The sequence below is a fragment of the Python bivittatus genome, unplaced genomic scaffold, assembly GCF_059951505.1.
Source record: "Python bivittatus isolate LINGU-HERP-01145 unplaced genomic scaffold, Pbiv_v1 ctg000700_np1212, whole genome shotgun sequence".
Taxonomy (NCBI): Eukaryota; Metazoa; Chordata; class Lepidosauria; order Squamata; family Pythonidae; genus Python; species Python bivittatus.
The window spans coordinates 20,055,859-20,081,341 of record NW_028277098.1 but is presented as its reverse complement, the minus strand read 5'-3'; the positions used below and the strand labels follow the sequence as shown (position 1 = coordinate 20,081,341).

Here is a 25,483-nt window from a genome sequence, read left to right as displayed (position 1 = left end):
CAGTGTTTTTACAGCAGCTGTCTTTGGCCTATATGATTGCATGAATACCAAAAGGAAACAACAACCTAGTTAAAAATGCATGGCATTAACTAGACCAAAAAAAAAAAAAAGTTTGGATTTGAATGACTTAAAAAAAAAAAGCTGTAATTTATGATTTCCATAACAGGATATCTTCTTCCTACGTAGTTTTTAAAATGTGATCAAATGTTGCTTTGCATTTGGCAGCAAGGGTACCACAATGTTCTTCCCTTTTACAATGGACCATGGATTGTATTCTCTAGGATGATGAATACAGCCTGAGGGAAGCTTTACTCTAGAACAAAACAGGCTTTCACCATAGCAGCATGGAAATGAAACAGAGAAGAGATTGAAAATCACTGTATGATTTTATGGTGTGAGGAATCTTTCTGTTCCTGGAAGGAACAAGCTTCTAATTTTGAATTCTGTAGTAGCTTGGGCACCCCTCCCTCCCACATTTTTGCACAGGTTCTAAACTGGAAAGGCTGATTCATATATAAAGAGGATAGTTTGGATATATCCATTTCCCTTGACACAATGCTAACAGGAAAGAGACTTTGTTTGAAGGGAATCTCTGAAAAGGAAGATAAAGTGAAGAGGGTTGTAGAATCAATATCTTGCAATGGATGTCAGCATTTGAGTGACAGAGCATTAAAAACAGATTGAAAGGGGAAAGATAAAATCTTTACTTACTTACTCTATAGCTTTCTTAAAAATGAAGAAGGATGGCACCTACACTAAGTAGCTGTACCTTCTTTTGAACATGGAAGAAAAGGCCTGGGGCCTTTTGTCTCCATTTCTGGCAATGATTAAATAATGATCCATGAGTAATCTAAATTATTTGTATGACCTGCACCTTTGGTCAGTATTATTGCACAATGATAGATCTGAACTGGAGGGTTAAGAGCTAGACAGTGCTCCAAAAAGAATATGGGAAGAATTTATTTTGCTTCAATGACAAATCTGAGACATGAAAAGAAGGGAAGATCAAGCACTTCAACTCAGGCCAAGAAGACAAAGACAGCTTGGAAATTTTCTGAAAGTTCTACAGAACATCTCATTTATGACTTTAAAAAGGAGAAGAAAAAAAATGAAATCAAGTTATTACTCCAGAACCATGTCATGCTGTTTTTAGTCAGGTAAAATGACATTAGACTAAATTATACTATTCTAAGAAATGTCTGTGTGTCAGTATTTCATCTACTGTAATATTACTACTATACAATATTTTAGCCCATATTTGATTATATAGCATTTTTCCATACTTGGCACCCTCTGGATTTGTTGGTTCTACAAGCCTCAACATTCTTAGCCAACTTTCAAAAACCATATGGCTGGGAACTTAGCAATTATAGTCCAAATACACTTGCAGGATGTCAGGATCATGGGACTGATGTGGCCAGCCCCTTTGAATACATAGATGTAGATGTACATAGAGGTATAGATTCTCTTAGAAGTGAATTTGAAATATATAATTTCAGTTTCCAAGGTCCCAATTCTTGAGCAGGAATGTTTAAAATATAGATAAAGGGAAACATGACAGTTCTTACATTTTAAAAAACTGTGATTTTTGGGGAGGGGGAGGAGGTTATCTTCACAGTTGGAAAAAATAGGGAAGAAAGAACCAAACTTATCTTTTAGCAGATTCTAAATTTGACAAATTCAAATTTCAGATATGTTTTAGATTTATATATAACTTCTGCTGGTACAGTTTACTGGTTAATAGTCCAATTCTTCAAATTTATTCTGATAGTGGCAATGCCACATAAAATAGTATATTCCCTTTGTTTTCACAGATAAACAATTCTTTATATGCCCCAAAAGATCACAAAGAAGTTTAAATAATTTAGCAAAGGTAATCATGGTTTAGATACTGGTCCACCTACTTTAGGGAGCCGAAACCATAGTTTTGAACTTCTGTTAATTTTTTACCAGAAGTAATATGGGAAAATAAATCCAGTATATGAGTTCAGGGTGACATTAGTACCTTGTCATATACTTGAAAAATGAGAACTAAAAGTCTAGGATTGTTTCACCTTCTCATAAATAATTTTTAAATGTGTCTTGTTTTTATATTTGCTCATTATATGTTTAATTCTAAGGTTTTCTATTTAACTAAAGAAAATTAACAAAAATAAATTAAAATGCATACGTATGTTCTTTCTCAAATATGGTTAAATGAAAAATATCTAATCATCTTTTTGCAATAGAAAAATAGTAAAACTCACCAAATAAGTATATAATTTTTAGTGAAATAATCACACAAATGTGCTGAAGTTTAAAGTCAGTATTGACTAATATAATTTAACTTCAGCATCATAAGCATAACAAAACGTTTGGGATATGAGCTTGTACATTGGCAAAGATGCTGTTCACAGCATTGTTACAAATACTAGTTCTCAACTTATCTTTTAAATCACCTTAAAGTGTATCATATTTATGCGCTTAGGCATGAAAGCCGGCTGGGTGACTTTGGATCAGTCACTCTCTCTCAGCCCAACCCACCTCATAGGGTTGTTCTTGTGGGGAAAATAGGAGGAGGAAGGAGTATTAGGTATGTTTGCTGCCTTGAGTTATATATAAAAAAGGCGAGAATCATCATCATCATCATCATCATCATCATCAGAAAGAACAAAACCCTCTAACTAAAAAACAAGAGGAATTGAAACAAAGAATAACTGAGCATCTAGAACAGCACAAAAACAACAGAATAAGGTTGCCTGCCTTGGTGCGTATTACAAAGAAAAAGCTAGCACAATTATTAAAAGATGCCAATACTGTAATATGAAATATAAGCACCAGCTCACAGCAAAAAACAAACCAACTGATGTACAGCACAGCTGCAATTATAACTGAATACCTTGGATGCAAAATCAACAAGAAAAAAACCGAACAGTGCACCACCAAGATCAGAATGCTAAGATCAGATACAAGCAAGCTAGAACAGATGAAAGAAAAGAAGCTGAAGAACAAAAAGACCAAAGAATCAGTCAAGAAATATCACCTAGAAACAAGGAAGATCAAGGAAGCACAGGAAATAATAAAGCAGCAAATAACAGCCATAACCATGAAGATCAGCAGATATGAAGCTTGAATTGCACACTACAGGCAGAATCTCCAATTTCAGTCAAATCAGAAACGTTTCTACCAATCCATCAATGGACAGACTGCAATGAACCAGTCAACACCTGACAAAGAACAACCAGTGCAGTTCTGGGTGCAGCTACAGGACAACCCAAAGAAATAGAACAAGAATGCAGCTTTGATAAAGGAGGTGGATAAGAATAAAAAAGAAACTGAAATGAAAGAACTTGTAATAACAGCAGAAATGGTGGAGAATAGGGCAGGGAAGATCAAGAACCGGTCAGCACCAGGTAAAGATGAACTGCATGGTTTGTAGCTGAAATATTTAACTGCTCTGCAGTCATTCATTACCAAGCAGTTTAACAACATACTGCAAGGAGGTAAAATTGAAGATTGGTTAACATCTGGCAAACCTACCTGATAATGAAAGATCCAGCGAAAGGGGCAGCACCAAGCAACTACAGGCCAATTACCTGCTTGCCAACAACTTTCAAATTGGTAACTGGTGTGGTCCAACAGCACCTAGTTGAAAACAAGCTCTTTCCATCTAAGCAGAAAGGAAACCACCCGAACAGTGGAGGGACAAAGGATCAGCTCCTAACTGACAAGATGATTTTGGAAAACTGTAAGAGAAGGAAGACCAACTTGAATGCAGCTTGGATTGATTACAAGAAGGCATTCGACTCCCTGCTATGTGACTGGATAATCAAGTGCCTAGAAATAACAGGAGTCAGCAGAAACATCAGAAGCTTTGTGCAAAAATCTATGGCACAATGGAAGACACAGTTGTTGGTCAATGGCAATAGACTGGAAGAGGTTAGCATCAAGAGGGGAATCTTTCAAGGAGATTCACTATCACCACTACTGTTTGTCACTGCACTGATTTCTCTGTCAACAATACTGAACAAGTCAGGACATGAGTATCAAACATTAAAAACATCTGCCAGGTTATCCCACCTCCTTTACATGGAAGATGTGAAGCTGTATGGAAAAACACCACCTGAAATAGAATCACTGCTCAACATTGTCCAAATATATAGCCAAGATATTGCAGTGGAGCTTGGACTGGAGAATTGAGCTACCCTTATCACCAAAAGGGGAAAAATCGCAAAAACTGAAGGAATCAAGATGCCCAATGGAAATAACATCAAGAGTCTGGATGAAGAAGATCACTACAAATACCTGGGCATCCTTCAGTCTGACAACATCAAGCACACTGAAGTCAAGAAGAAGGTTAGTAGTGAATACATCAGAAGAGTGTGGAAGATCTTAAAGTCCAAACTCAGTGGTGGAAATATGATCAAGCTGATTAACGTCTGGGCAATTCCAGTCAGTAGATATACAGCTGGAATAGTGGACTGGACTCAAGCTGAACTAAAAGCCCTGGATAGGAAGACCAGAAAAATAATGACAATGTATCATGTCCTTCAAAAACACAGCAATGTTGATAGACTCTACTTACCAGGGAGCATAGGTGGGCATGGAATGTTACAAGTACACCAGACAGTTGAAGAAGAAAAAAGGGCATTGGAAGAATATCTGAGGACAGTAAAGGAGATGCACTGAAGCTAGTACACCATGAAAGGTTACTGAATACCAAAGAAACCAAACTGGCCTATAAGACCAAATGAAGAATAGAAAAGAGACATGGCAAGGCAGAGTATTACATGGCCAGTACACAAAAAAATTAGCAGGCAAAGCAGGTAACAACAAGACCTAGCAATGGCTAAGAGCAGGAAAGTTGAAGAAAGAGGCAGAGGGGCTAATTCTGGCTGCACAAGACCAAGCCTTAAGGACAAATGCATACAAAGCCAGAATTGAGAAGACAGCAACAGACAGCAAATGCCACTTCTGCAAAGAAGCTGAAGAGACAGTGGACCGCCTAGTTAACTGTTGTAAGGATGATGCAGACTGACTATAAACAACGGCATGACAAAGTAACAACAATGGTGCATTCGAATATCTGCAAGAAATACCATTTGCCTGCAAGCAAGAACTGATGGGACCACAAACAGGTAAAGTAATAGAAAATGAAGAAGCTAAAGTGTTCTGGGACTTTAGAATTCAAACAGGCAAGTACCTGCGACATAACACCCCAGACTTAACAATTGTTGATAAGAAAGACAAAAAAAGTCTGGATAGTGGACATGCAATACTTGGAGACAGCAGAATAGAAGAGAAAGAACTGGAGAAAATCACAAAATAGAAAGACCTGCAAATAGAAGTAGAACAACTATGGCAAAAGAAAGCAAAGATAGTATCAATAGTTATAGGCGCCTTGGGTGCAATCCCAAAACATCTGGAGCACCACTTGAACATCATTGGCATTGACAAAATCACCATCAGCCAAATGCAAAAGACAGCTTTACTTGGAATAGCTTATATCCTGCAATGATACCTTTAACAACATCAAAGAACAACACCTGCCTCTCCCATTGGGAAGGACTCAATATGTGGATAAACATGCCAAATCCAGTCTAAACATCTGGCTGACTGTGCGACCAACCATAATAATATATTGTGATACAAACATTTAATGCATGGAGTAAAATGAACTCTAGTCCATGAACACTTATGTGACAAGATATTGGTTAAACGCAGTTTTATACTCAGATGTAAGCATCATTGAATTCAAAAGGAGATTTTTAGGAAGATTTATTTTTGGAGACAGGGATTTATGGACACTGCAGTCCAACCCATCAGCAGAGCACCAGATAGAAATTATGTGTACTTCCTATTCCATAAAGTATAAAATAATTAAAAACATTCACCATATCTTCTTACCTTATCACCAACTTCTCCAACTGAGCCAACTGAACCCGTTGGACCTTGAGGACCCTTGGATGATAAGAACATCAAAGTAAGTTATGTGTTACTTATTCCTTAAACTACATACATGTATATATGTGTGTACATATCATCAGATGTTCATGTATTTCTTACATCAGCTCCACTTGGACCCTGAGGACCTCTAGGGCCAGGGGGACCTGGAGGACCCTGCAAGAAAGAAAAAAAAAATGAAACCCAGTTCAAGGCTCTTTAGAGCAGTGTTCCTCAACCTTTGCAACTTTAAGATATGTGGACTTCAACTCCCAGAGTTCCCCAGCCAGCATGGTTGGCTGGGGAACTCTGGGAGTTGAAGTCCACATATCTTAAAGTTGTGAAAGTTGAGGAACACTGCTTTAGAGTACTACTGTATAATCTTTCAAAAAGCTAAGTGTTTTCAATACAAAACGAAAATTAAGTTATAAGTATAGTCAATGTGCAGATACCACAATGATTTCTGAAATGCCTAAATTGCTATTTTGATCTATTTCATTACCTTACGGACTACAGAAATAAGTTTGGTTCAAAGGACAGGAGAAGTGGGGAAAGTAAGTATAATCTGCTCATTATTTTGAACAATATACTAGGTATCAACTTTATATCAAAGTTTGGAGGAGAAAGAAAAATGGCTTACCATTGGACCAACATCACCATTTTCACCCTTTTCACCTGGTGGGCCAGGAAGACCCTAATGATAAGAAACAGCAATAGAAATGCATAGAATTAAATCTTTTATGAGAGATGGTCCAAATAACAGACTGCACCTAGAAGAAAACATTTTCTAACCTTACATTTAAGAAATCTGTATTTCCTTGACATTCTACTTCCTTTTTTTTTCAAATAATTTTATTAAGAGTTACAAATAGAAAGAATAAAAACTAATACCAACTACAAAAAATACAGGAATAGAAAAGGAAAAATACAAAAAAAAGGAAAAAAGGAAAAAGTGTAGAAAGAAAAGAAAAGAAAAGAAAAGAAAAGAAAAGAAAAGAAAAGAAAAGAAAAGAAAAGAAGTAACTTCTCCCTTCTGGCCAACAAAAACAATTTTAATGGCTTATCACCATCTTTTAATACAACATCTACTCTCTTCACCCCATAACTTGTCTCTTAACTAAAAAAACAAAGTCCAAAAACCTTGTCCTTCATTCTTTATCAGCAAAAGTCCAGTAAGGGAAACCAGATACAACTAATTTTCTATTTTAACCTTGACCAAATAAGCCAACTCTGTATTCCTTCCCTGAATTTTTAACAATTATTTCTACTTCCAAATTTCTAAAGTGAATGTATGACATCACACAGAGAATGAGGCCTCCGTCTTGTTTTTGTTTTGTAATATATATGCATTACATTATTAGCTCATTTATTAACTTAATTTGCATAGCCAATTCATGACAAAATTCCCTGAAGAATTCCGAAACAAATGCCACAAATGAAAATATAATACAAATAATAAAATTATTTGAAAATGGAATTCAAACACAGTTGTTTAAAACAGACCTACATGATAAAATAGAAATTATTTACAAGGCTCAGGTGAAGAATATTTTCATTGGCATTGAAATGCTGCAATATGATAGACTGGCAATAAGTTTCATAAGTGGAGTGCAACTATTGAAAAGTGCATCTTCCTGAAGTATATCTCTCTCACTTTATTTAATGGGAGAAAACTGCTTGATTTTAAGTGCTCTGCATATTTATATATTTTAGAGCAGATCAAATGCTTTACAGAGCATGGAAGCAGTATAGTCAACCTAAATGCCAGAGTCATAAATCATAATTTTACATTTTGATTTTAAAATCTACCAAAGCACATTATTTAGGAATCATAAACTATGATTTTAATATTCCCAAACTTTCTTTGAATCTAATATTTAACAGATCTGTTTTGCTGAAAAACTCACCTTAATGGCTCAAATTATATATGACATGCTGTCTATATTTTCTTCCATCTCTAAAAATTAACTAAAAATCTCTAAAATTTCTAAAATTATCCTCATACATATACAGAATCTTTTTGCATAAAGCATTAAAATATTCCTCTTTCAAATGTGGTAATTATAGCTTTCAGTAACAACATTAATGATCAAAGAATCTCTCTCGTTTGCTTTCTCTAATGCTTAAAAATTTTCAAATATAAATTCATTCAAATTAGCACTGTCTTCAAGCACACAAAAATTCTGGCATGATTACCTTAATGTTTTTGCAAGCACTTTCCCAAAATGTAAGCATATTTTAAAAAATCAGAGAACAGCACTGAAAAAAAAATGGGAGAAGTACAGAAACAGAAGGATAATTGCTTCTAGTTCAGGCATAGTTAAGAAACTGCAAATTATGCTGATTAGTATTAGCTAGTAAGGCAAATTCATCTTGTTCCCACCCTTACTAAATATGGGGGGGGGGGAATGAGCCATGCAAGAAGAAAAGGAGGCAGCCTATTAAATAATAATGGCTTTTTATAGGCCATTTTTAATCTAATATACATGAAACAAACTTGTTTTTCTTATAGTATCATTTGTCCAGTCCATCCCAATTATTTGAAAGTTGAATAGACTATGCTGCATTTAAACAAAGAAACTATAATGAATGATAATATGCATAACGAAATATATTCATTGACTGTGAATAATGAAGAGTGGTAGAGTCAATAAAAGCTTGTATTAATTCCATTATCTAAAGATAATATTAATGGCAGGTGTTATGAATTATTTAAAGATAGAGTAAATACGTGTTGATGCAAACCACTGATGTACAGCACTGAATTACAACAGTGAGCTATGTAGCCTTTGAATTCATTCAGAACTTCAGATTATCTGAACACTCAATCACTTGGGAGAAGCTGTCTTCCTTTTCCATTGACTGCAAAATGTACTGTGTAGTCTTATTCTAACAGTCTCTCAGTGTACACTAGATGCATGCATTGGAGCTTTATAATGGGATGTTTTTCAGAGTGATACTTCAAGAATCAGTTTCAAACTATTCACCTTAGGCCCAAGTGCTAAGTCAATAGAATCTATTCTTTTTTCCTCTTTAAAAGACAAAGTAGGCTTGAACTGAAAGAATATGCTTAGAAAGGAAAATAGGAAGGTCCTGGCTCACTAGTTTATTGGACAGGTTTATGTTCTAAGTTTTAGGTTGAAATTGTAGCAGATTTCTAATAAAATAGCCAATGGAAACCTGGATTATTAAGCATAACATATGTTATACCATCCCATCCCATATATGTGTCCTCCAGAGGTGTTGAAATGATCACTGAGAATACCAAGCCAGCATGAACTTTAGAGGGACGCCATGCTGGGGAAGTCTGTTACTATATTCCCTTTACACAAATTCTCCTCCATTGTAAGACTGTACATCATTCTTTTTTAAACAGGCTGAGTGTGTAATGTTGGAGAACGATGCAAAATGTAGAACCTTATTTTATGCAAAGTATCCATTTAGTTACCTATTAAAACCAATAGAAATTTGGAGACCACTTCTATGGGCACAGCATCTCACCTGTAATACCATTCTTCCAAATTACTGTAGATAAAACTTTAAATTCTTTATTAAGAAACATTGCTGGTAGAAAACCTGGATATTCACTAACTAAAATGTTTGACTGTAGTTTATACTTCCACTTTACAAAACTGAAAACAATCAGGCTCCACATTCACAATAGTGTGTTAGAGCATGTGTGTGTGTGTGTGTGTGTATAAAAATAAATAAATAAAAGGGTGATGGACTTATGGTGCCGAGGGTCCTACTGAAATCAACAGATACAATTGGCCTAAAGGATAATACTTGATATAAATAACTTGTAGAATTAATGGTAGTTATTGATTTTTTGGAGGAAATTAGATTTATCTATATCCTGTCTTCTACCAAAGTAAGTCTGAGTATTTTATCATCTAAAATACTATGATAATACAGTATATGATACATCATTTACCACAGGAGACTTAGATATGCGAGTACTATACTATTTTGCAATCATTATTACATGGTGTAGGGCGCAGTTCAGATAAGTTGCAAGGCTTTGAGGGTTACTTGCTTATTTGAACACTCCAAGATAGTTGAGAGTTGAGCAGAATACACATTTGATTTATGATGGTGGTGATGATGAACATTTTAGAACAAGATTGAAACTTGCCTAGCTCTGCTCACAGTCAGTTCTGCCCTTTACTCTAGTGTGCGCCACAATTTCCAGATACATTAAATATATCAATAAATATTAGTACAGAATAATACTATGGCCCTTACTTGAAGACGCTTGGCAAATTACTATTATCCTATTCTGCAAGACTGTTATAATGAAATGTATGCTGCCCTGAGCTGCTTATAGGAAAGGCATGATATAAATATAAATAAAAGTGTGTGCCTGATTTTCCTGTAGGCATTTCTGGGAAAAAAAGCTGGGAGGTGCCACTGTGTGTGAATTACATTTTAAGTCACTAAGTATCTCAGTAAAGAAAAGGTACACAGATGTCCTAAGGATTAGGACAATTGTGGCCTCAATGCCTTAGATGAATAATTACCTACAAATCACTTGCTTGCAGATGTGACTGTAGAAAAAGTAAAGAGCTGTGTGTTGTGGATGCTAGAATCTCATCAATTACAATTTGCTGTCATGACATTCACTAACAACTAACCTGGCAGTTTGTTACTAAGATTTATTAAGCCATAAACATGTCTATAGTATTTCAAACTTAGGTCCTCAATTAATGTAAAAGTTATACACAGTTTAACTTTTCAGTCTGTAAATAGTACTATTAGCAATTATGGGAGAATAGATATTTCTAAGGTTAAGTATGCTAATTATTTCCAAATCAGTTTTCAAGCAGAGTCTTGATATACTTACACTCAAATATCTCCACTGTCAAAACCATCAGTAGGAATCTAACGCATTTTGCTTTCAGTTGAGTCAAGACTCTCTCCTAACTTATGGTTTGAAGAATTGATACTGGCATGCACTTTTTAAAATTTGCCTTTTCTTTGTATCACTTCAATTTATTATTCTTGCTCATTTTTATTTGCTTTCTGTAAGATGTTTCACCCCCTTGAGAGGTGACTTAAGAATGCTGAATAAATACATGAATGATTTTATTCTTGTTTTCAAGTAACTTCTATGACATTTTCTATGGTGCTTTGGCAATAATGGTTTCATAGCATACCTTGGAAACCTTCATTCTATCTGATCAGTTCTACTTACACCAGCTATTACAACCACAGAATCCTTTAGATGGAATAAATTTCTACATCCCTATAAGTAGGTAGTTTGCTAAAGGTTCTATTGAGTATGTTCTTTATTAAACACATTTCATATTACTATTTAGAGTCAGAGATCGCACAATGGATGTAGCAAGATAGACAGACATCACATTTTAGCAGATGAATAGCTAACAAGTTTCAGATATTCAAGGAAAAGACTTTAGAAACAGCAGCATATTTACAAAAAGCTTAAGAAAGAATTAGCTGCAGTGTTTACCACAGGCTTACTGGGATTAGAAGAAACTCTGCTATTAAACGGTAATACTTTAAAATAATTATTTCTGTTATTTCAACTTTTTCTAGCATGAATAATTGCAAACTTGTCAGACAATGTGATGATAATTTGGGTACATCCAGTAAAATTTGATATCAAGAAAAATCAAGAAACAAAAAGAAAGATACATCCTATATGGATTTTTCTTGTTACTATGAGTTCTGCATGAACTCTTGATTGCTCAGTGGCCCTTTATTACCATCACTGTTAACACTGGTACGTGAAATTAATACAAAGGAAAATGAGATTGAAAGAAATATTTTCAGCATGTGTTTAAACCTCAGATTAATGAGTAGTTACCCTTTATATTAATTAAACTTATTTTACGTAAATTAAACAAAGGTGACGTATATAACACTTCCAGTGCAGGCCACGTTTGCATTGTATTTCCATTCTGGAACAGCTAAAAATGTTAGGTTCATCAGTCACTTTACTAAAACAGTGATTTCACTCTCATGCAACTTTTTAAATACTTGATTTATAAATAAGACATGTTTTCTTTCTTATCCAAAAACATTTTAATACTTATTCTTAAGTAGAAAAGTGTTCCAGATGTTGCAATGAATTGAATCCATTTTATACTGGAATGTATTTTACTTTGTAAACTAGGCAGCAGATTGACTCATTAATTCTACCTTCTGGAGCTTTGAAAATGAAGCAGCTGTGCATGCAGAGAAGTCCTGGGAAAGCCCTCAAATGCTGAGGATTGCTCTTGTCTCCTGTTTTGGTGGATGTCCTGATGAGAGATCCAGTGTTCCTGGATAGCTTATCATCCCTTTCATACTTGTAATCATTTTAGTTGCAGAGGATAATTTTGATTCAAACCTTGTCTTTAAAGAACTCAGTAGGCACATCACTATCTCTGCCTTAGTACTTCATCTGCAATTCTAACAATTTTACAAGATAGTTTGGAAATAGTATTTAAGTATTTATTGTTTTTACTACTATCAGTACTCCATATTTTTATGCTCACTTTACAATAGATGAAAACAAGATTAATTTGTTCAGGAAAGAGAGGACACAGTGAAACATACCTGAAGGCCAATAGGTCCTGGAGGACCAGGGAAGCCTCGTGGACCTTCATCACCTTTCTGGCCAAACATTCCTTGTTGTCCTCTTGGACCAGGCTCTCCATCACCTCCCTGTAGATTGAAATAAATATAATTAACTGTAAATCACAGAGTCAGGTTTGAAGATCCTACATTCATGGAAATCTGAATTACCACTCTTTGTGACAACTGCATTCTGATTATAAATAACACAGCACTGACATTAATGAGATATAATTGCACTTAACATACTTTGGAAAAAGATTTTGTATTATAAACTGGAAATTACATTGTATGATAACATTCTGATTCATTCATTCAACAATTATAGTGTTCACATTAATGTTCTTTTGAGGCAGTTAAAGTAAGTAGTTCAGTTGCAATAAAGTCACCAACAGAGATTTTGTTGTTTTTTTATTGATCAATGCAGTCATTATGCTATAAGTTTGCAGATGCTGGTTAATTCTAACTTAGGAATATTTATAACTAAAAGTACAAAATATGTTCCAACATTGCAACTATGTTAGTTCTATAGAAAAATCAATCTAGAAAATGGGGAAGAACTCCCTCCACAGATTCTGACTGCAACTCTGTAGGCTACGTAAACATCTCATTGACTTTTTAAATACTGAGGCAGCTTAACTATGTACAAGATTGCTATCTTTACTTTATTTCTTGCAAATGATTCCATAAATTCAACCATGGAAAACAGACATTCTAAAAGAGTAAATAGTGAGGGAGTTTGGATGCTTGTCACAGAAATGTCAAAAGTACCATTTATTAGCAGATGGAAGTTTTGTTTGCTTGGAAAAAATGCTAAATAAGTGATAGTAGTGTTGTCTTTCACAATGATCTGAAATCGTTATAGAATCTTCTTGATTAGACATTACCCTGAAAAAGTCCTAAGAGATGCAATCCATACTAGACTTGTGGCTGATTCACAAATACACATTTTTTAAATGAATGCAACATTAAGCAATGGGATATATACATAAAGCACCTGTATAATATGTAAAGTCACTGACAGAATGCTTTTGTGTTCAATAAGGAACCTTTGCCAAAACAGTGTTTTGCTTTTGCGTTGTCATACTCATGGACAAATGAAGCAGAAGGGCACTGATTTAATCCTGGAGCTTATAGTAGCCCTGCAGGTAGGTAGCCGTAGAGGCCTGGAGGATGTGATTTAAACTCCCGGTTTTAGGCTGTGTAAATCATATCTGAACTTTTTCAATGAATAATGAGATTTTTTAAAAGAAAAAAAGTTCTGAAGAACTCATTTGTTATTTATAACAAACAAGAAACTTACCGCTATTCCGGGAGCACCAATGGGACCTTGGAGTCCAGGTGGCCCAGGAGGACCCTGGAAGAGAACAAAAAGAGGGTAATACTAGCACCTAAAGTCAAACAAACAGAGGATCTACAGGAAGGCTTTTTGCATTATTCAAACATAGCATGCATCACCATATTTCTTTGGAGAGATGGGGCTATTACTTTAAGTTTTTTTACATTCGTGGCAACAGACAAATGTTTTGGAGTTGCTTTTTTTTTTGTGCATCTTCCCAATGCATTAGACTTGCTTCTGAATGGACGAGCTTTAGTATTGTAGCTTTTTAATTTATTAATTCATTTGCAGCATTTCTACCTTTCTCCTCAGCTGAAAGGGCACCCTGAGATGTTTGTAGATCAATAACCCCAATAGCAAGCACAATAATAATCTTCTTCTCAGATTTAAAGTATATAATAAATTATACAAGTAGAAGGTAAAAGAAGGAAAAACAAAAGCAAATCTAACAGCTTAAGCTAAAGTTCAGCATAAAGAATTAATGCAACTAGCTGGAAAGAAAGGGAGGGAAGGAGCTGGTACTTCAGCAAAGGATCTCCCTTTCCATATACAGGTAGTCCCCAGTTTAAGAACGAGTTCCGTTCCCAAGGTCTGTCCTTAACTCAAATTCATATGTAAGCCGAAACTGTATTATTGTATAATACTGTGCAAGCAGCATTGTGTAATTAACTCAAACCATTGTGTATTTAACTCGAATCATTGTGTATTTAACTCAAATCATTGAGTATTTAACTTGAATTTTGCTTCAATAGGCTCTGTTCTTAACTATGGGTCATCCATAAACCAGGCATTCTTAATCCAGGGACTACCTGTAGTCTAGAATGTAGACTGATAGAAAGGGAATGATGGTATCTTGACCTAATCTTTAAAATACTGGGCTAGAAAACAATCTAAATTAAAATGGTTCATACTGTTCTAGGTAAAGGGCATTATCACTAGTACTTGATTTCAAATAGTCATGCTTGAACAAATAAATACAATGGAATTTAAAATTATACTCAATAATATATTACCATTCAGTAAATACAGTAAGCCTAAATAAGTTTCCCAGGAAATTTTCTAAGTTATATATTCCTTGAAAATATTCCTTTCAGGCCTGCTTGTTTTAAGAAAGGCAAAACTAAAAGAAAGACTTAAATTAAAACAAACCAGAGCATCTTGTAATCGTATTAAAAATGTGTTCATATTTACATGAAGTTTATTGAGCAAATAAAATGACAATAATTTGGTAACAATCCCTGAGAGTGAAAATGATCCATGCTATGTACATGACTGAGAACATCCAAAATGTGCGTGCTGATATATTTCTGACATATTGCTTATATAGCTGATGATTGACTAAAAGCACCCATGTAGAAAAATGCAAACATGAAAACTGAGAAAGAGTAATTATATAAGCAGCACCTATAACTAAATGAAATTAGCAAGCTGCAATTTTTACTTTGCATGTAGCAACCAGGCCAAAAATATGAATATTTCATTTAAAATATTCTAATAGATCTCCTCAAAGTAAAATTTGATTTCAAAACTTGTAGAATATACATATAATGCCTTTTCACATCCCTATTCAGTATTATTTCACTAAAAAATCTTTTAACATTTTCTAGAGATCAAGAGAATTCAAATTACAGCAAATTTGTCTAAAAAGTCTTACTGTTATTAACTTTTGGAATATTTTTCCAAATAAGAAACATCCATACATTTCTTTTTCCATATTAATATAGTAATGGGTTTTGGAGCCTGGTGGTTCTAGGACTATACCATCTTTGATGCTTGGTGGGGTGGCACTGCCCCAGACAGACTGGGTGTACAATCTGAGGGTCCTCCTAGACTTGTGATTCCTACTTGAAGAGGACCTTTACACAGCTTCGTGTTGTGTACCAGTTGCACCCCTTCCTGAATTGGGAGGCTCTGCTCACAGTCACTCATGCCCTAGTCATCTCCAGATTGGATACTGTAATGTGCTCTACATGGGGCTGCCCTTGAAGAGTATCCAGAAGCTTCAACTGGTGTAGAATGTGGTGGCACAGACAATTACGTGCACTCCTAGAAAAGCACATATTACACCTCTGCTCTGTGAGCTGCATTGGCTACCAGTCTGCTTCTGGGTCCAATTCAAGGTGCTGGTTTTGACCTTTAAAGCCCTTCATGGCATGGGGCCAGATTATCTGAGGGACCGCCTCTCCTCAATTACATTAGCCCATCCCATTAGATCTGGCAGGGAAGGTATGCTACACATTCCATTGGCCATGGACTTGCATTTGGTGGGTCCCAGGAGGTGGGCCTTCTCTGCCGTGGCTCCTTCCTTGTGGAACATTCTCCCTTCTGGTTAGGCTCACTCCTTCCCTGCTATTGTTTAAGGAAGTCCCTCAAGACCTAGTTGTGTCATCAGGCCTGGGATCTTTGGGAACCATTCTTATATGGCTCCACTATGATTGAAATTCTGCTCTCTTTGTGGGGTTTGTATATTTTAAAAAAATGGATAATATTTTTTATTTTAATAATTACTTTTTATCCTTTTATAATGATTGGTTTTTTAATTTTTTTTTTTTTTTTTTTGCTGTTTTATTCAATTGTTGTACGCTGCCCAGAGTCACTTTGTGTGCGATGGGCGGCTATATAAATATGACAAATAAATAAATAAATAAATAACAAGTAGAATAAAGGAACCTCATATAAAAACAACAGTAATCATCTACGGCAATCAAAATGCCCTTCAGAAATAAATAAAGGTTTTCAGAGTCTGTTAAATGTCTAAATGAAGTAAGTCAAGTATTGGAGAAAGTTTAATGGAATCTTTTCATCCCGATAAGTAAAGTGCCACATATGGTATTATGTGAGTGTGTCAAGCAGCAGGAATTTCTCTTGCTAAAATAGGAGAAATCACAGGGATAGTCTGGGGAGATATCCATCTCCCTAGCTCCAAACTTTAGAAAGCCCAGAGATTTTTGGTACTTCAACAGCAGGGCAAAGAACTGGCTTTATCTTGAAAATCTGACCAACCACAAAGGTCTCTTGGAATAGCGGTAGCCCAGCCTCTCTGTACATGCTTTCTTTGAGGTTTTCCAGGCTCAGGAAGATTTGCAACCACAAAGGGGTTGAGTTATGAAGCAAAAGAAGCCAGCATCTGTCAAGGACAGTGGTGAGAAAATGGAAGTTGGACCACATTGAAGAAATATGACTATCACTGAAAAGCATTATCAAGGAATACCAAGACCCCTTCTTTGTTTTATTAATTAGAAATGTGAATCTTTCTGCAAAGCATACTCATCTTTCCTGCTTGCTGAGCATATTTTTTGATACATTTTTTTCATGCATTTCCTTATTGCCAAGCAATAAAAAAGCAGTATAGTAAAGGCAGTAGCCAGAGGAAAAAAAAGAACAGAAAAGACTTACATTTTCTCCCTTGTCACCTTTACTCCCTTTTTGACCCGGTTCTCCAATTTCACCCTGTAATAAAAAAAAAAGTGTTATGCTTCTCTTTAAGGGACCCATTTCTGAGTTAACAGTAATCAATACTGAAGTACCTTCAAATGTCACCACATTATTCTCTCTGCCTTTGAGTGACAGCCTGAGGAGGGCAATTTTGGGTTGATCAATCACATTTTGGTGTGAGAGATTAGGAGAGATATTGGCTGCTAAAGCTCAAAGTGAAACATTCTTGCAATGAAATTTAGTTTAACTCAATTTTAAAATAAGGAAATTGCTACTTTTGTTTTACCCTCACATCTCCTTCAATATAAAGTTACTCTAATCATGATTGACTGAAGAACAGCTCCTTGCTTCTGTGTGTAACATTATCAAAAAACATCGTAAGCAACCATATCAAAGAAATATAGTTAAGTTTTCATTCAGATATTCATCTCTGAAGATACAAAAAAACGCCTTGCCCTGTACACATAATCCCCTCTCTGAGTTGTGAATAAATGGAAAAGTTTCTGATTAAAATAGATTCCCATTTCATCTAAAATGACCAGCTTTGGAACATTCAATAAACCATAGACATTAGCTGATTTGTTTCAAAGCTGGAAGCTACATTTTTCCTGGTTTAGATTAAATCAGAAATGATCGTTCATTGAAAAGTTCTGAGAAGGAGTGCGCATGGGTAAATGAGAGATATATACCCCATCTTATCAATCTGAGGCCCCTGTGACCACCAGCATCATTGTCCTGCCCAAATAAAAACAGTGTTTTCACCCCCCATGTGGTGTTTGCCCCCCTTAAACTAGTCAGCTTTCTCTCTAGTTGGCCAATGGAGGAACACAGAAAATGTTATCTAGATGACTCCCTGTTCTTGCTTTGTATTTCTTTCTTTTCATAAGAAACATGCATTTTTTTAAAACCCTGAATGGCCACCATGTAGTGAGAGTGGCAAAGCCAGTCCTCAGTATAACTGTGGAGGACGGGGAGATAGTGTCAAGGTCCAATCTGAAAAAAAGAAGAAAATCGCAGGATCCAGGAGGTCCTGCTGATTAGAAACCACCTATCTTGCAACTCCAGTGGAAAGGTTGCAAATCTATCTTCACTATGTTTCTTCTGCAGCAGGGGCTGAACCAATAGATAAGTAGCTTAACTTCTCAAGCCCCACAGAAGCCCCAAGAGGAGAGTGTCCTGTATCTGCCACCCCCATATATGGAAGAGACCTGAAACATGATATTTGAATAGTAATATAATTACGTTTTCATCTCTATAACATGTTATGCTATCACTGAAATTTTGCCAATGAATAAAGAGGTGGCTGCTGAAGTACTTGCGTTGCACAAGTTGCAGATAGGAAGGACTATCCAACTGGGCTTCCTACAGTCAACTGACCTTGTCACCATCTTCTCCAGGAGAACCGGCTGGTCCTGCAGGGCCAGGAAGACCAACAGGCCCCTGTATTCCATCACGTCCAGCTGGTCCTTGAGGACCTTTTTCACCCTGTTTTCAATAACAAAGCATGGTTCATATTATTAATGGTAAATAACTGATAGTATTAAAAGGTGAAAGATTTATAAGATCTAGAGAAGCCAGAGGAGTTAGCTCAGAAATGTAAATTCTTATTTATATTGTTAAAATAATTTAACGTAGTTTCATGTAATAGAATGTTTTTTATGGTTAATTTCTAATCAAAGATATACTGAGCACTAACTGTACAATCTTGGTATTTCCTTTGTCCATTTATAAATATTATATTTCTGTATCAATAATTTTTTTTTCTTGTCTTTCTCCTTTTGCTTGCTCGTTTGCCCTTTTTTTTAATGACTAATAAAGAATGTTTTAAAAAAGAAAAACGGTGGTGCAGAATACTGAATTAAAGGAAATACATAAACTAAGCATGTTAATACTCTGAAATGTCACAGGAGTCTGGTGGGCAAGAGTATGAATGCAGCCCTGGTGCACAGCAGCCTTGCCAAGCTGACTTATTTTCAGACGTTTCTAGCAATTAGGGTTTGTACCAAAATTCTTCTTTGTATCTGTTGTAAAATACCTTTAAACATTTTTGATAATAGTGCTATACTTCCTGGAGTAGATAAAACAAACACGTTCAGAAGTCAACTCTATCTAGTTTAATGTGTTCATTAGTTTTCAGAGTAGAGTCTAAATGGTCCCTTGGATTGTAATAATCTTTAGAATGTGGTGAAGTCTGATAGTTTTCTGGGTGGATAAGAAATGCAGAATAGGAAATCTTATTTTTTATTTATTTGGTGTTGGAGAGAGGAATATCACAAAAATGTTTTAGTGCTGCTTCAAGCAATCACTAGGGTTTCTTTTTAAAGTTGTACAGTATATTACAGCCAACTTTTCTTTCAACAGAACTTGTGAATGGCATAATGTTCTCAACCCTCTATTCAATCCTACAAAGCTTGAAGTAAAGGCAAGGAGTTTTAGAATAACAGAGAAAAATAAAACACCATGAACCACCTTGTCAAGAACAGTAAGCCAACCCCTTGAAAATTAGCTTTAAAAAGCCAATCTTATGAAGAATCCCTCTACTGTTTCAGAGGAGCATTCATTCCACAAAAGAGATTGGAGGCAAGGGGAGACATTTAGTACCACTCCAGCTGAAATCTTAAATTAAAGGATTTGAGAAATGAATGCATGAATGAGGTAAAGTATCCAGGAGAGTGTATTTGGAAGACAAGACACACAACGGAAAAGTCCTGTTGCCCATTCAACCACTGATTGTTTCTCTGAAGCTGGGAAACAAAAAAAGAGCTAACAATAAATATCTTGAAGAAAGAATAGGAGCATGTAGCAGATTCTTTGGCTACAATTGTCCAAGCTCAATATGTGAGTTGCAAAGAACAGAAATTAAAATTGTTGACTGGTTGAAATGGAATTGTTTCCAGGTTTCCTCAGCTTTGTTCTATAAGCCTTCCAAAAGTTTTTATCCATGGATCTATTTTAGCAAATTCAGCCACAGTATTCAGATTTTCCTTCCTTATTCATTCAGCCATGATAAGGACTCATACATATAAATTACAGAATTCAGGATGTTATACTGCAAAATAGTTTAAGTTGCTCAGTAACCATTGTCTGCATTTCAGAATTTCAATACATCTTTATGATATGTGCATTATAAATAACAGACCAAGAAATAGAAATGAGAATACAAATAATATGGCTTCCTAAAGATTACAGACAGAAATCAAAATGAAAATATATGAAAGAATTAAAAAAAACCCAAACACACCCTGAATACAATTTTTTCAATTTTATAGCTGATGAGATAAATGTTACCAAAATAAAGCAGTTAGTTCAATGTCAATAAAACAGGAGGGGCATGAAATGGAGTATTCTGAAATAAAGCACAGCTGGCTGGAACATTGAACAGTGCACTCTGCACTGTAACATATTGTGGCAGGATCAGTTATATGTAGAAACACAGATAATGGATTCATTTCAGAATCAGTGAATTGCACTACAGTCCCACTGAAATCAATGTGAACAATTCAACTGTACTAAGTAAAGCCATGTTAACTTCCACAGAAATCCCACTAAGTTTAGCTCTATTGACATCTTATGAATTCCAAACCCTCTTCCTCCACTGATGTTGCCTACTGGCATCATCTCCTATAGATCTTCAATGGATAGGTAGTCCCCATTTTATGAACAAGTTCCATTCCCTGAGGTCTGTCCTTAAGTCAAATTTGTATGTAAGCTGGAACAGTATTACTGTACTACTGTATAAGTAGTATTGCATAATGAACTTGAACCATTGTGTATTTAACTTGAATTTTGCTACAGTAGGCTCTGTTCTTAACTATTGGTTGTCCTTAAATTGGGTGTTCTTAATCTGGGGACTACTTATACTGAATTCAAATATCTGCAGGACAGTAGCCTCACGGTTCTGGCTCATATGAAAACAAAAACATGAATATTCTTATGTACACTTACTCTTTTCCTGCAGGCATTTATGTTCAATATGCAAATATCTCCAGCAGAAAGATGGCAGTGGATCACCACTGGAGGCAAGCATTCAGATTTCATTACATATAAACACAACTTTTGCTTGAATCCAATCTAAGTATATGTAATTGGATGTATATGCAATAAATGTTAGACTATCCTAATTCAACCACGCTTTCTAAGGAATCTGAGGTGTGAGGATGGGCATGGTCCTATCGATTAGCAGAATGCGGAAGTTATCTCAGGTAGCAGATGCTAAAAATCAGGGGGACCAGCAGCACAAGTCATTCTTTGGTGACCTGGGTTGCTCCTCTCTACTCTAGTACTAGGTTGGGTGTGCCATCTTCCTGTCCTTTGCTCTTAAACTAGTCTTTCAGTATCAGAGATAAATCCCAATCTGTTTCACCCATATCACATCACACTATCATGGCTAATTTCAAAGAGATCATGTTTTTAGCAGTAAGATCTGCAACGGTTTGCAGCTCTGGGCCTTTGGCTGATTTTCAACAGAATGTTCTATGAATATAAAGGGATTTGTCCCCACCGTCAGGTAATTATTTGGGGGGAAATAAATTGTCTTCTTGTTAGTAAATATGGTAATAACTTATTGGATTAAGTTTCATATGCTTTGTTTCTGGCAAGATTGTAGCTTTTTCACACATTCTGAAGAATGCATGAGGGTTTATAATTGCTAGGAGCTATGGCTATACATGCTGACCTCCTCTTTATGTCATCCCTGCACTGTGCTGTGCTGTTCCATTTCCAGCTGCCATGTTGAGTTGCCAGCTCAGAACTCAGGTTCAGAGGGACCAAGGTATAGAATGAGGGAGCAAGAAAGTGCATGTAGAGCAGGGCTATTGGGCCCAATCCCATTCTCATACCCAGTGAGTCCTCACATATTCTTTAGAAACTAAGGAGAGTTTGCCTTTCCTTATGTACTGAAATCCAAACACTGCCCAGTCTCTGAACTGAGAGAAGTGTTATAAAAACAAAAGTTCAATTGCTTCCCCAAAACAGCTGTGTATAAACTTCCCCTTTCTCTTCTGCATTTTTTAAAAATTTACAACATTATGCTAGTATCTAATTCTCAGCCAATGGTATAGAATTAAGGGAACTTGATATAACAGTGCTATGTACGAAATTGGTAGTGAAGGATGATAATTTCTTTTAATATTTCAAAATAACAGCTTATGAACATTCACAAATTTCTTCATAAATTGGATAGAGTTCAAAACAATATTTGAAATGAAAACCAATAGTAAAAATAAACAGAATTTGAAAGTTTGGACCAGACAACAAAATTTGTGTACTGAACTAAGGTTATTATCTCTTTCAGTTATTCTTTTTAGGGTTCTCATTTTTAACAGCTACATAGCAGGAAGGTACAATATGATCTTCCCCATGATAGTAATATCTGTACCTACTGAGTTTTTGACAAATGGACAAAGGCAAAAATGTCATTTGACTTGGCGGGGACGGGTTTGGACAAGCGAATATCACAAAAGTGGAAGTTCCTTCATAAGTGAGATTCAAACCGCTTGGAAGTTGTTTAAGTGGTAAGATCTATTTCAGAAAAGTAAACTTTAATGTAACAGTTTTAGCATCAAATAAAGTCTCTTTCCACCCTCATGCATTGCAATAGAACTCTTTTCCTAAGCTATTCTATAAAGTGGTTTTGATTCTCCTTAATTTCAAAATCTGATTGGCCTACAGGTGGATCTGCTTTTAGAGAATAAGAGAGATCATCTTGGTCTCAGAGCTTCCTTGATGAGTTCTAGCTAATATTTTTTAGGACTCTACCAAGGACTCCATAATATTTTTAACTTATGGGATATAATGAAATTTTCTCTAAGAAGCAAAAAAAAAGAAAAGAATAGAATTATGCAGTTTTTAGTATGTAAGGCACAATTTTTAAAGTTACAATTAAGCATTCATTTATCTCAATGACACTGAACTTGTAACATAAGATTCACATGAAGCACCTATTATGCTGAATTCTAAGAGTCTTTTCATCTATCAATATACATTTGCACTTACAAGCTATACCTAATAAAAAGACAGTATGCAGTAGGAATAACTGTAATGAAATCTGATAAGAGAGGAAAAAAATAAATGAGTACATTAAAATAGAACAGGGCACCAAGTTTAAAACAAACCTACATTTTAACAAAATATTTTATAATCAAACACAGCCGCTATAGTGTTCATAATTATTAGCTCTGCTTAACCTCTTTCCCTAGGTTTTAAGGGTCTGATAAAGTGTACCAAAATGTCATAGAGTTTAATTAAATTTTTGCAGAACTCTGCTGTAAATACTGTAAAAAAGGAGTACGCCTGGCACATACGCAATAGAAAAGTACTGGAGTGTGAAGAACTAACATTAGCAAATATGAAAAGTAATAGGTTTTGTAATATAATAGTCTTAATATGTGCTGTCTTCAGAATTACTCACCGGAGCTCCCTTTTCTCCTGCAGGACCCGGGGGACCCTGAGGGCCAGGACGCCCTGGTAAGCCAATTGGACCTGCTGTGCCTGCTGGGCCACGTTCACCAGGGGAACCCTAAAATGTAAAGAAGAATTAATAGTTTATTTCAGGGCTGATGTGCTAAACAAACAATTAATACTGGAAAGTGCCTAAATGTTTGGTACTTATGTGGTATAAGATAGAAGGAGTTGTCTTATATGGAATCACACTTTTGAACTGTGCTATCTTTTCTGATTGCCAAAGGTTCTTTGAGAACACAGATCAAGGGCTTTCTTAAGCTTCTAACCCGACACCCTACTAAACTGGAAGTTATCTGGAATAATTGGCATAGAACAGAATTATGTAAAGGTATTTGTAACAGTAGCGCTTTGCATTTTAGGAAATGTTGGGAGTCAAAAGCAAAATGATACCATATAGTAAAAAAGTAAACAAAGATATATACCACAGATATGGTAATGAAAATCTGTACCCTCTGAACGTATTTTCTTTTAAAAAACTCTTTTGAGAAGTAAGCATTCTTCTTGAGCCATGAAAAGCCACTGCATCCTGGGACTGATTCATATGGCTCAAGGAACAGTTCTATTGGAATTTATCAGGCAGTGAACGGATGGAATATCTTAGTATTACCTTCTACTTCCTACTCAGGGCCAGCCACATCTGCCATTCAGGATTATGCTACTGCAGTAGATGACGCCCACATATTTCAAAACTATGGAAGAATTCTGAAAGTATTTGGTAGAATATAGGTCCACCAAAAAGAATCCACCAGACCTCTGTAAAGAATATACTATAATTATGAATACTTGTCCTTCTAGACATCTGAATTCATTGATACCAGTAACTCCAGAACCAGTTATTGTAATGAATGGGCAACCCCCATTAGCTCTAGAATCTGCTGCATGTAGGCAAAGCAGGCAAACCTCCCACTGCCCCAATTCATTCTCCAGACGCTCTATACACCCTTCCGAGAAGGAATCAACACATTTGCTTTCCTAGTAAAGCATACCTGAATACATGTAAGCCACGGGGATGACACTATGAAAAGCAGAAGTTTATTTCATCACCTTGGAATCCTAGCCTCAAGGAGGGAGAAGGACAGAAGAAAGTTTATCCAGGCAAAACCAAAAGAAGTTTGGTTTCACCCTTTCTGTTTAAAAAGCCTTGTCTTGGGATGTGAAATAGAGAGATCGGGGGGGAAATAAAAAGAGGTTGCTGGAAGACCTAAATGGAAGAGAGAATAGAGAAATGAAGCAGTTCTCTGAAAGAAAAGAGTGTAATTTTGGAGCCAGGGGCTGAAAGAGCACTCAGGAGAGCTGGCCTCCTCAGGAAATGAAGAGGTAGAAATCTGGGGGGTGAGTTAGCCAGGTTCCATGGCATATAACAAAGAAAAGAAATACATCCATTGTAAAGAGTTCCAAGCTGGTTTCTTGGGAATGGAGGTAAAGGACGGGAGTAAGAAAAAAGTGTGAATGTATTGATTCTTCTTGACTGCTCAACAGTTTTTAATTTGCCACCAGATATGAAAACCCAGGAGTATTTTTTAATTACAAACTGTGTCAACTCTAGAAGCACCAAACATATCACTTTTGGAAGAAAATGATTTTAACATTTTGGTGCACATTCTGATAACCTCTAGGTTTTAATTACTGCTTGTAGGGCTAGTTTAGAAATTTCAGTTAGTTCAGAACTTACCAGCCTGATTGGATGCTGGAAGAACTTTACACTGTGTGAGTCACGTAATGACCACATGATTCACTTAACGACCA

The 25,483-nt window shown here is 35.8% G+C and overlaps 1 protein-coding gene across 1 annotated transcript in view; it reads right to left on the bottom strand.

Moving 5' to 3' along the window:
* COL11A1 (collagen type XI alpha 1 chain) overlaps positions 1-25,483 on the bottom strand; it is a 246,369-nt gene that overhangs the window by 47,857 nt on the left and 173,029 nt on the right. Inside the window, exons 42-49 of the mRNA XM_088153779.1 lie at positions 23,685-23,792; positions 18,653-18,760; positions 17,237-17,290; positions 13,805-13,858; positions 12,484-12,591; positions 6,563-6,616; positions 6,046-6,099; positions 5,887-5,940 (exon numbers count right to left, since the gene is read on the bottom strand). Coding sequence (XP_088009905.1) covers positions 5,887-5,940; positions 6,046-6,099; positions 6,563-6,616; positions 12,484-12,591; positions 13,805-13,858; positions 17,237-17,290; positions 18,653-18,760; positions 23,685-23,792 — 594 coding nt within the window. The remainder of the gene's footprint in view (positions 1-5,886; positions 5,941-6,045; positions 6,100-6,562; positions 6,617-12,483; positions 12,592-13,804; positions 13,859-17,236; positions 17,291-18,652; positions 18,761-23,684; positions 23,793-25,483) is intronic.